Source organism: Dama dama, chromosome 19, assembly GCF_033118175.1.
Source record: "Dama dama isolate Ldn47 chromosome 19, ASM3311817v1, whole genome shotgun sequence".
Taxonomy (NCBI): Eukaryota; Metazoa; Chordata; class Mammalia; order Artiodactyla; family Cervidae; genus Dama; species Dama dama.
The window spans coordinates 3,752,672-3,765,387 of record NC_083699.1 but is presented as its reverse complement, the minus strand read 5'-3'; the positions used below and the strand labels follow the sequence as shown (position 1 = coordinate 3,765,387).

The 12,716-nt window shown below is 40.1% G+C and overlaps 1 protein-coding gene and 1 long non-coding RNA gene across 2 annotated transcripts in view; one reads left to right on the top strand and one right to left on the bottom strand.

Moving 5' to 3' along the window:
- The window catches only part of LOC133074153 (uncharacterized), a 30,014-nt gene extending 25,184 nt beyond the window's left edge, over window positions 1-4,830 (bottom strand). The window contains exons 1-2 of the long non-coding RNA XR_009697088.1: window positions 4,622-4,830; window positions 4,322-4,455 (exon numbers count right to left, since the gene is read on the bottom strand). This is a non-coding gene — a long non-coding RNA (uncharacterized LOC133074153). The remainder of the gene's footprint in view (window positions 1-4,321; window positions 4,456-4,621) is intronic.
- Window positions 4,831-4,901: 71 nt separating this feature from the next.
- On the top strand, window positions 4,902-12,022 carry COMMD2 (COMM domain containing 2). Its single transcript, XM_061168090.1, has 5 exons — window positions 4,902-5,054; window positions 5,150-5,227; window positions 5,831-5,913; window positions 8,854-9,027; window positions 11,442-12,022. The coding sequence occupies exons 1-5, from the start codon at window positions 4,988-4,990 to the stop codon at window positions 11,637-11,639; spliced, it is 600 nt and encodes a 199-aa protein (XP_061024073.1). The 5' UTR covers window positions 4,902-4,987; the 3' UTR covers window positions 11,640-12,022.
- The last annotated feature ends 694 nt before the right edge of the window (window positions 12,023-12,716 follow it).

Sequence of the window (12,716 nt, the reverse complement as noted above, 5' to 3'; positions counted from 1 at the left end):
ATGAAGATATTCTCAAATATTTTCTTCTGGAAGTTTCAGAGTTCTTTAGGTCTGTGTGTGTTTAGTCGCTAAGTGGTGTCCATCTCTTTGTGACCCCACAGACTGTAGATCTCCACGCTCCTCTGTCGATAGGATTCCTAGGCAAGAATGCTGGAGTGGGTCACCATTTCCTTCTCCAGGACATCTTCCTGACCCAGGGATCGATACTGTGTCTCCTGCATTGGTAGGTGACTCTTTACCACTGAGGCACCAGGGAAGCCCAAGTACCTTGGCACCTTTGTCAAAAATCAATTTACAATTGATTTGTTCTTTTTCCTAGTTTGTTTTGGCTATTCTTAGCCACTTACATTTCCAAAAAGATTTTTAAATAAACTTGTAAAAAATAATAAAAATAAATTTGCCATCCTCTATTTTTAAAAAAAGCCTATTGGGATTTTGATTGTTCAAAACTAACTTCTTAATAATAGTAAATCTTACAACCCACCATATATCTCACCATCCATGGTATATGTCCCCATTTATTTAAGTCTTCCTTGATTTTACTCATCAATGTTTTTTAGTTTTTAGTGTAGAAGTCTTACAAGTCACATATTAAGTGTTTTTTAAAATATTTAAAATTTTTGACTCTATTTGCTAGAAAGGTTTGTAAGATAGATCCTTTTACAATAGTCAGAGACACCTAGAATCTAAAGCCATACAAAAATAGGTTTCTAGTTTGATATTATAGGGTTGGGCACATAGAAAGTTGATACAAAAAAAGGAAAGATGATGCTGAAGAGATGTTGTAGGCAGCATGTACAGAAGTTTTGGTCACTGCAGAGACAGTAAGAGGGGATTGCAACTGGAAGACAGCACAGCACAGGTTCCGGGGTACTGGTAACTTTCTGTTTCTTGATCTTGCTTAATAGATGTGCTAAACTTGAGAAAATTCAACAAGAAGTGTTTTTTTTCTTTTTCCAGCTCTGTACCCTTTTCTGAATGAATTTTATTATCCAGCTTAAAAAAGTTAACTAAAATAATGAGAAAAGTTTTAGGAACTAATTCATAAACTACTTGATGCCAGCCTCAGACTCATGAGAGGACAGTTCATGTGATGGATGCCACCATGCTACCTTCCCCTTGGCCATGTGCTGACCTAAACTGCAGTTCCTTGCAAGAGATCATCAGTTCAGTTCAGTTCAGTTCAGTCAATCATTCATGTCCGACTCTTTGTCATACCATGGACTGCAGCATGCCAGGCTTTCCTGTCCATCACCAACTCCCAGAACTTGCTCAAACTCATGTCCAGAGAGTCGGTGATGCCATCCGACTATCTCATCCTCTGTCATCACCTTCTCCTCCTGCCTTAAATCTTTCCCAGCATCAGGGTCTTTTCCAATGAGTCAGTTCTTCCCATCAGGTGGCCAAAGTTTTGGAGTTAAAGCTTCAGCATCAGTCCTTCCAATGAATATTCAGAACTGATTTCCTTTGGATGGACTGGTTTGATCTCCTTGCAGTCCAAGGGACTCTCAAGAGTCTTCTCCAACACCACAGTTCAAAAGCATCAATTCTTTGATGCTCAGCCTTCTTTATGGTCCAACTCTCACATCATACATGACTACAGGAAAAACAGCATTGACTAGATGGACCTTTGTTGGCAAAGTAATGTCTCTGCTTTTTCATGTGCTGTCTAGATTGGTCATAGCTTTTCTTCCAAGGAGCAAGCATCTTTTAATTTCATGGCTGCAGTCACCATCTGCAGTGATTTTGGAGCCCCCCAAAATAAAGTCTGCCACTGTTTCCATTGTTTCCCCATCTATTTGCCATGAAGTGATGGGATTGGATCCCATGATCTTCATTTTTTGAATGTTGAGTTTTAAGCCAGCTTTTTCACACTCCTCTTTCACTTTCATGAAGTGGCTCTTCAATTCCTCTTTGCTTTCTGCCATAAGGGTGATGCCATCTGCATGTCTGAGGTTATTGATATTTCTCCCAGCAATCTGGATGCCAGCTTGTTCTTCATCCAGCCCAGCGTTTCTCATGATGTACTCTGCATATAAGTTAAATAAGCAGGGGGACAATATACAGCCTTGATGTACTCCTTTCCCAATTTGGAACTGGCCCGTTTTTCCATGTCCAGTTGTAACTGTTGCTTCTTGACCTGCATACAGGTTTCTCAAGAGGCAGGTCAGGTGGTCTGGTATTCCCATCTCTTTAAGAATGTTGCACAGTTTGTTGTGATCCACATAGTCAAAGGCTTTCGCGTAGGCAATAAAGCAGAAGTAGATGTTTTTCTGCAACTCTCTTGCTTTTTCAATGATCCAGTGGATGTTGGCAATTTGATCTCTGGTTCCTCTGCCTTTTCTAAATCCAGCTTGAACATCTAGAAGTTCTCAGTTCAAGTACCATTGGAGCCTCGCTCGGAGAATTTTGAGCATTAGTTTGCTAGCATGTGAAATGAATGCAATTATGGGGTAATTTGAATATTCTTTGGCATTGCCTGTCTTTAGGATTGGAATGAAAACTATTTACCTATCATTGAAACATAACCAAGGAGATACCTGGTACAAAATTCCTGGGGCAGGAATGTCTATGAAGAAGAAATATGATGAAATATGAGGAGAAAGGAAGGTAGATGAGGGGGAGGATGATAAGAGGAGAATGTGACAGCACAATTGATTCCCTGCCAGAATCAACTGAAAAATCGTTGAGTCTTTATTCTTTATTCACTTTAGCTCTAGAAGTAAGATAGTATGAAGTGATACAGGTCTTACTTTCTTACAATATTAAAGACATCAAGCAGTATGTTAGCATAGACAGGCTACCGTGGGACATTTATTCTAAAACTGAATCTTACTGAAATCAAAGTTAAGCATCACCTTCTCTTTGCTCTAGGTCATTCTGTTCTTCCCTCAGGTATTACCACTTTTACACAGTATTGAAATTACTTGACTGTCTCGTTTACTATCTTCTCTTAGGCAAGGACAGTGTTTTATTCATCTCTAAACTGCCAAGGAATAACATATGCTTGAGCTTTTGAATAACTGCTCTATAAATATTTGTTAAATTAAATAAATGAATTTTATGATAATCATATACAAGGCATTCTCAATGACATGTGCACACAACATCTGCTCATAAAATATAAATATTTCCACTTAAAAATCACTTGCTTAATGCTAGTTTATTTAATTTGATCATCAAGATCAGTTTCTTAATATGAATTTATTAATGCGTCTGAGCATCATAGCAGCCTTGCATGGTACACTAAGGACAGTCATCATTAAAGTACATGTTTTACAAATGAAGAGGCTAAATTTATAACATATAAAAACAACTTGGTTTCGGTCCTACAGGTAGTTAAGTGTCAGATTCAGATCTGGAATCTAGAGTTTTGATTTTTCGGTCAGGTAATTACTTCTAAACAACCATAGACACTTGGTACCAGAAAGTCACTCTATACATTATCCTAGGAAGTTCTAACTCCCAGGCGGGTTTCCCCAGGTATAACTTGGCTTTTTGACCACCTTCCTTGACCACCTCATTCTGTTCATCCTTATTTCCCATCTTCACCCTCAACCCCCATCACCACTCCTGCTGAAGTCCCTGAGATCACAGAACAGAAATGCTATATTATATTGGCATAAGAGTATACCTATTTGTAAATTCATTTCAGCATTCCTTATTCCCTCTATAATTGACATTCTCTCAATAATGTATGAATAAACTCTTCATAAAATGCCATTTTTGCTGATCTGCAACACAGTGTCAGTAAAAACTGTACTCTCTCTGCAAATGCTGCTTCAAGACCTAACAAGTTTAAGGATCTGCCTGTCTGTGCCCCCACATAGGAAACAGAGAAGCCTGGCATGCTGCAGTCCATGGGGAGGCAAAAAGCTGGACACGACTCAGTGACTGAACAACCATAGGAAACAATTTCAGTTTCAGTCACACGTGAGGGCTAAGGGAGACGCAGACAGCAGAGCTGAAAAACATTTCCAATGTTCAGTTCTGCTCAGGAGACGGCATATAGATATCTTGGGGCATATAGTTAGCTTTTTATCTATATCCCTAGATATCACAACCATAGATGTGAGATTTCTCTTTTCCCCCACCCTTTCCTCCACTAAGAGAGTAAGAATTGAGGAGTCATATTCTTATTAATAAGCTGTTTAATAGTCTCTTATATTTGAACCACAGCAGATGAGAAGAATGAATTGGTAAAGGAACCAAATTCTCCCACTGCCCTTAACACTTAAAAACAAAGACAAGCATGGGTCATTGTCTTCCTCCTCCTCATCTTTATCCTAATTTATAATCACTCTCGGAAAGTGTTACAAACCTCCATCTTTCAGGATGCTGCGCAGAATGATGGATTTCGGAGCAGGTGGTCAAGGGCTCTGGCTGATAACACCGTATCGGGAGCTTTGGATTCTTCATGTACAAATGATGACCCGCGCCGTACAAATGGCCCGTCTGTGCAAACGATGGCATGGTTATTGAGAGCATTAAGTGAGATAAATCAAGTAAGATAACATATACAGAAGCTCTGTGTAAACTACTTAGCGCTAAAAAAAAGTGACGTTCAGTTGCTTGACCTGTCTCAGTTTACTTATCTCTCAGGGACAATAAGGATACCTACCTCGTAAGGTTCTTGTGAACTCTAAACAAGTTAATAAACCTGGGAACAGTTCCTGACATAGTGCTTCATAAATGTTAGCTGCTAACATTATTCACGTAAGCTCCGCAAGGGGGCGAGTCGAATTTTACACTTTTCTTCCTCAGAGCAAGGCATTCTGAGCCCCGCAGGCGACATCTGATTTGCAAACTGAAGGATCTCCGGCTCCCAGTCTGCGCCTGGGGAGGCGTTTGAGTGTAGGACGGCCTTCAGCCGGAACCCAAGCCTCCGGGCGCTGACGCACCGGAGCCACTTTACGCTTGGACTCCGGCCCCGGAAGTGGCGAGGGTGGGGTCGGCGCTGCCCCGTGAAACTGGCTACGCCGGGAAGATGCTGCTGGACCTGTCGGAGGAGCACAAGGAGCATCTGGCCTTCCTGCCGAAAGTGGACAGCGCGGGTGAGGGCGCGCGGCGGCGGCGGGTGGTTCCCTGCGGCCTGGGGAGGGGTCGCGGGGAGCGCCCGGCGCTCAGGCTCTCCTGGCTTCCGTTGCAGTGGTCGCAGAGTTTGGGCGAATCGCGGTGGAGTTCCTGCGGCGTGGCTCGAACCCCAAGATCTACGAAGGCGCTGCCCGTAAGAACCGGGAGGCACAGAGGTGGAATCTGCTCGGGGAAGTGTGGGCCGTTCTCTGTCGCCCTGGAGAGGAGGGGCTTCTTGCGACTCTAAAGGTTTTTTTCCCCCGTTGTGGCAGAATCAAGCAGAAGGGCTGTTAAGTCAGCGCGCAGATCCTGCCCGTGCTCTAAATACTGAGTTTTTTTAAAGCTTGTGTTTTTTGGCGTGTAATGGACATGACACCACCTGCCAGATACACTATGATGCTTACATGCCTCCAACTGTGTGGAATAGTTCGGTGAACCATAAATACGCAAGTGTTTGGCTGTTGTTCGTTGTTCAGACATCTGCTTTTTTTTTACTGAAGTATTTTACCCCCGATGGACGAGGGGAGGTTTCCGATTGTGTCTCTTCTGCTAGGCTTGAAGTAGCTGCGCGCTCATGAGAGAGAGTACACCTGATTTTGTCTCCACGCATCTGTATTTTGTAAAGAAGGTTACATGGTGGGAAGTACTGAAGGCATTTGCCTGGGAATGGCGAATGAACAGGAGGTTATTACCGAAATTATTTTTTATTGCAGTGTTTGAAAACATGGAGTAATGGATAATATTTACTCTTTTTCAGGAAAACTCAGCGTGAGTAGTGACACTGTCCAACATGGTGTGGAAGGATTAATATACCTCCTCACTGAAAGTTCGAAGCTCATGGTAAGGGCTTTTGTGGGCAGTTTGGTATTACCAGGACCTTAAGGAGGTTCATTATACTCTATATATCAGTCCTGGTAGGATCTGCTCATTTCAGTAATGTTACTGGTTTATAATTGATTGCGTGAAGCCATGCATACATAATCTGACTATAATGTGACCTGCTGGCATGAATACCTCTTGTTAGTATAAATTAGAATTGCCTCTAATTCCTCATGTTACCACGTGTATCCTAAGAGGGAGAATGAAATGATTTAACTTTCTGTGTATTAGCAGTATGTAGCTTGTTGGAGAGTTGAGAAAACTGGGTATTTTAGCAGTTCTTTTTGTATTTTAATAAAGTGTTTTTTTCCTTTTCTCCCACATTTTCCCCTTTTTAATACTGGCTGGGAATCTTGTACCAGTTGTTGTTTCTCCGTGCTCTTAATAGAAAAAATATTTGAAAAATTATGGCTGGTTACTTGGGGCTTCCCAGATGGTGCTAGTGGTAAAGAACCCACCTGCCAATGCAGGAGACATAAGAAACTCAGGTTCAATCCCTGGGTCAGGAAGATTCCCTGGAGGAGGACATGGCAATCCACTCCAGTTTTCTTGCCTGGAGAATCCCATGGACAGAGGAGCCTGGTGGGCTACAGTCCATGGGGTCGCAAAGAATCCAACAGGATTGAAGTGACTTCACTCACAGACACACACACAGACACACACAGACACACACACACACACACACACGGCTGAATTTACATATTGTCCATTCTGCTGTTTCTCAGACTTACCTTTTAGTGAGAATCTTGTGTGACCCTTTTAAACCAAATTCCTGGTTCTTGTCTCAAACCTGTTGAATCAGGTTTTCCAGAAGAGGGGCTTGAGAATATTTTTCCAAGGTGCTTTAAATGATTCTTAAGATCAGGTAAATTTGGGAAACTACCCTAAAGGCTTAACATTTTGATAGCAAATCCTCACGGTAGAAGTGATGAAAGACAGAGTGTGGCTTATTGAGTTACGGTGTTTCACCCTAATAATTAGGGTGAAATAATTAGATTATTTGAGTGGTTAACTGGATAAAAATATATTTTATAGATCCCTTTTGTCAGACTTTCTAAAATGTTACACTTAGAGGTGCTTCACAGCAAATGCTCTGTCACATAAGTCTGTGTTCTGTTAGCTGACATGGGGAATTCATTTTTGCTCCCTGAGGTGATCTCTTCTGGCCCCTCTTCAGAGCTTTCCTGGCTGCTCTCCTCCTCGCGGTAGATCTCTAGCCTCTTGCTCTTAGATTTAGTCGAGTTGAATCATCTGAGAGACTACCTGATGTGATTGGTCAACACACCTAACCCACCTGGCCCCAAAGACTGGAAGCCCTCCACACCAGCACTGCGCCCATTTGGTTTATTCAGTTCTGTCTTCCCAGCAGGGGACCTATCCCATCGCAGGATCTCAGGAAGTACTTGCTAAAGGGACAAGGTAACCTAAGCCTCTGCTATTACAAACAGAGACAAGTCTAATGACAGTGACGTCCCCTCCCAAAAAGGGTGGCATGCAGAAACTGGGAAAGAGCAGGCAAAGTGGAGCATTAAGGTGGCTGAGGTGAAGACGATGACGGGAAGAGAAACAAAAAGAATGCTGCTTCCTCTCCCTTTTCGCTGCCTGTTTAGCCCTCCTCATGCGGGTCGTCCGATAGGGAGCAGAAGCAAGCCTGCTGTGGCCAGTCTCCTTTCACCTTACTGAGAGTCAGTGTCAGGCTGGCTTGGTCCCCAACAATGTTGTTCCACTGGAGAGCCACAGATCGGGACTCCACGTCCTTCTCTCCCGCGCCCTTTGCTGGGCACACACATGACTTTCCTGTGTCCAGTCCGCATCTGAGTATCCCACTGAGATTTACCCAGACCGTTTTCTTCCACCCGCTCCCTGCCTCTGGCAACCACCGGTCTGTTCTCTGTATCTGTGAGTTTGCTGGGGCTTTGTTTTTTGTTTGTCTTAGATTTGACCTGTAAGAGAAATCATGCAGTATTTCTTATTCTGTCTGACTTAATTCACTTAACCTAATGCCCTCAAGTTCCATCCAATTTGCAAATGGCAAATTCCATTCTTTTCATGGCTGAGTAATACTCCACGGTGTACATACGCCACGACTTCCCGATGCATTCATCCTTCAGTGGATGCTTGGTTTGTTCTCGCGCTTTAGCCACTGTAAATAGATGCTTCAGTGAACATGGGGGTGCATGTGTCTGTTTGAATTCGTGTTTTTGGTTTTTTGGATAAACATCCAGAAGTAGAATTGCTAGATCATATGGTAGTTCTACTTTCAATTTTTTGAAGAACCTCTATATTGTTTTTCATAGTGACTGCACCAATTTATGTTCCTACCAACAGTGTACAAGAGTTCCCTTTTCTCCACGGCCTTACCAACACCTGTTTCTTGTCATTTTGGTACTGTCCGTTCCAGTGGATGTGAAGTGATATCTCATCCCTTTGATTTACATTTCCCTGATGAGTAGTGATGTTGAGCATCTTTTCATGTGCCTGTCGGCCTTCTGTATGTGTTCTTTGGAAAATGTGAATTCACATCTTCTGCCCATTTTTTAATCAGATTGTTGATCGGTTTATTTACTCATTTATTTATTTTGCTATTGTGTATCAGATACGTGATTTGCAGATTTTTCTTTCATTCAGTAGGTTGCCTTTTCATTTTGTTGATGCTTTCCTTTGCTGTGCAGAAGCCTTTTATCTGAAGTAGTCCCACTAGTTTATTTTTGCTTTTGTTGCTTATTTTTATTTTTATGTATCAGAAACTCAGAATTTGGAATAGTGGACAGGGGTTGCCTTTTACTAAGGAGTGTTGTTTCTTTTACTAGACTGGTTGGAATTCATATTTTTTTGTGTATATCCAGTATTTCAGCATTTATTAGACACAAATAAATTTTGATAAACTTGATCCATTTTTAGATTTCTGAACTGGATTTCCAAGACTCTGTTTTTGTTCTGGGATTTCCTGAAGAATTGAACAAATTGTTGCTTCAGCTTTATCTGGACAACAGAAAGGAGATCAGAACTATCCTGAGTGAATTGGCACCAGACCTTCCCAGTTACCACAGCCTTGAATGGCGACTGGATGTACAGGTATGACTTTTAAAAAATCTGACCTAGAATATAAAATTTATTTTAGGCTTATGTCTTCACACTTGTTGTATTCTTTACCACCTTAACCAAATTCTGGTTTGAAACTTCAGTTTTTTAATGTCCATTTTTAGACCATTTCACAAATAGTTCATTCTCTCTTTTTTTTTTTTCCCTAACCACACCACAAGGCTTGTGGGATTTTTTAGTTCCCCAACCAAGGATTGAACCCAGGCTCTTGGCAGTGAGAGTGCTGGGTTCTAACCACTAGACCATCAAGGAATTCTCCATTCTCTTATATTTTTAATATGTTCACATTGGTTTAATTTGTGAAGTTTGTAAGAAATAGGTTATTTTGGAAAAGCAGATGATTATATTTTTAAAGTGGTGCTTAGCTTTTAGAAAACCTTTTTCTGTCTAAATCACATTTATAGAAAAGTACACAAGTCAGTATATAGCCAATGAATTATCATGTGGTAAAAACACCCATGAAACCAGCACCCATGATCAGCACCTCAGAAGCATCCTTCTTGCCTTCTATAAGTTACTTCCCCGTCCTTCTTTCCAAAGGTAACCAGCATCCTGTCTCTTAATGCACAGATTACTTTTTTCTGCTCTGTAACTTTCTATTCATGAACTGATTCAATAAATATTCTTCTGTGTCTGCCTTCTTTTTATGAGATTGAGTTGTTTTTAAAGCCATGTACACAACCAAAAAGGAGTTTTCAGACTATTGCATGCAGCCTTTCTCAAGCAGTGACAGATAAGCTAGTTAAGAGATATTTATTGAATGCCATCCAATCACTGATTAGGGCTGTGCTGAATGCTTTGGGAACCATAAGAATTGTAAGACACTTTCTCAGCTGGAAAAGATATTATTTGTTTAGTGATATTAGATGTCTCAAAATAACTAGTAATTAAAGATAGTTGTGAAATAAGGTTCTGGAGAGGAAAAAAGAATATAATTGTATAAATAAAGGTACTTCTGAGTATTTCAGAAAAGCTGTATCTCAGGTAGTTCAGTGTACATTGGCATGATCCAGAAAAGCATCAATAAAAGAAGGGTAAATTTCAGAAAAAGAAATGGATGGAGAAAACCAGGGTAGTAATATTGAGAGAGGAGACAGCATAAGTTGTAAAGGCCCACATGAATCTGAGAATGAACAAATGAGTATGTGGGATAGCTCCCTAGTTCCCAAACTTGATTGCACATTGGAATGATCTAGGGAGCTTTAAAAGAATTCTGATACCTGTGTTCTGCCGCAGAGGTTCTGACGTATGGGTACAGAGTTTTACCTGGGCATCAGGATTTTTTAAAGCTCCCTTGTCACCCCGGTAATTCTAATGGGTAATAATGTTTGTAAACCGCTGTAATAGTAGATTCTTCCTGATATGAGTGGTCCAGATAGGTTACAGAAAATCAGCTAGACAAGCTTAGCAATTGTATCCCAGTGTGTTGACTGCTTGAATATATATTAACTCAGGAGGATGTATAAAGCAGATTATAGGCTCCTTGAAGGCAAATGCAACTTGCTTTTTTGATTAAACATTTTCTTTTTAGATTTATTGATGACAGTTGAGGTTGCTGTAGTTTACTTTTCCCGGTCATTTATAAGCATTTCATTGTATGGATATTCTCAGTTTATCCATTCTGTTGCTAAAGAATATTTGAGATATGTCTACAGCTTTTGGCTCTTGGAAACAAATACTATTATGAATATGTGTATATGTGTAAGAGTTTAAGGTATGTACCTAGGAGTGGAATTGCTGGTAATTTATCTGTTTTCCAAAGTGGTTCTCTCATCACTCTCACCAGCAGTGGATGAGTTTTCATACCATCACTTTGCAGTGCTCCTTATGGGCAGGTTTCTAATTCTTGCCAGTCTGATAAGCAGCATGATTTTATTGGCCATTTTCCTGATTTCTAATAAAGTTGAATGTATTTCCTGTGTTTATCTATTTTTATTACTTCTGAGAAGTGCTTTCATAGGTCTTCTGTACAAGTTTCTTGGTTTTGTGGGGTTTTTATTAAATCAGAGCACTTCTTCATACATTCTTGATTCTTTTTTTTGGCTTTATGTGTTACAGAGTATCTTTTCTGAGTTTGTGGCTTGTTTTTTCCCACTATTTTTAGAAATCTTTCCAAGAAATTTTAGTAATTTTAATGTATTTCAGTTTATCAGTTTTCTTTATGATTTTTGTTTTTATATCATGTTTAAGAAACCCTTCCATACTGTATAACTACCTATACATTGTAGTTTTGTTTTTTTCCCCCCAAAGATTTTAAAGTTTACTGTTAATTTTGAAGTCTGTGATTCATCTGAAATTCAGTTTTTGTGTATGGCATAATGTCATCATTCATATGTTCAGCATGCTTGTTAAATAGTCATTCTGCTCTTATTCCATTCAAAACTAAGCTTGCAAGCAGAAGCCTCAGGCAACAGATTAAGCCATCAGTGACTGTAAAGCTCCACCTTAATCAGAATGGAGACCTCAACACCCATGTTCTGCAGACAGACCCAGCCACCCTGCTGCACTTGGCTCAGCAGCTGGAACAGGCCTTGGAGGAGGTGAAAACAAACCACTGCAGGAGGGTCGTGCGCAACATCAAGTAGTCCCCGTTTGTTTTCTTGCGGCCGAATCACTTGTGAATTGGTGATACGCAGTAGTTATTTTTCAAAATCAATTTTTTAAGTTGATAGTGATAAATATATAGAGATTTCATAAAATTTCTTTCCCTATGTCAAGATACTGAGGTCATGGTCAAAGGCTAAGTGAAATTTCTTTCTCGGTGCTAAATATGATCAGCTTCTTGAGTTAAGATGTAGTTTGTGTTGTAAATATGTAAATAGGATTGAATCAACTGAAAGTGAATCTATATGGTTCAAATCCTCTGTGTATATAAATGACTGTATTTTTTTGATGCTTTTTCTGACTAGTTTATTGTTTTCCTCCTTATTGGTCTAAACTTAAAAATAAAGTTTACGGTGTAATTCTATTACTGTTCTTAGTATTTCTAGACAATTTAATGTTTTTGACTTTAAAGCACACCATGATGTTAATAGCCACAGAATAGTGGGAAGTGAATATGAATTTTTTAGATGCAACATTTTTTAGGCAGTTCATGTGTTTTATTTGGCTGTGAATATACTAAGTACTTACCTTGTTGCTTAAGTTTAAGTTGCCATGCTAATAAGCTTAAATAGTACTTAGATTTGTGTGAATATATTGTAGCTTATCCAGGATTCAATTTTTTCCCTATTACCAAAGCATCTGAGAGACACACTGCCATTCAACATTTATAAACAATGGATGCAGGCATATTGTAATCAGTTCTTAATTATCTAGATATAAATTACAGTCAAAATTCTGTTTGAATAAAGTATAAAGAGGGCAAAGGAAGGCCATGTTTACTACATTCCCGGCAAATTTCCCTTCTCCCTTAAATGAAAACTTGATTTTTGTTTTGTGTTGTTTTTAAGTGGGTGACTATAAGCCATCAGCCTGAACAATTCAGATGCCGACATGCCAGGTCAGTCTCAGGGACACAGTACGGGGATACAGGAAGACTGACGGAGTCACAGCCTTAAGGAGGAAGTTGCGTGGAAGGGTGGAAAATGGGGTTCAGTCTTAAATATGTATCCAAAACCTTATTCTGAAAATCTCATCCCGTGGAAGGCCTTTAGAAACGT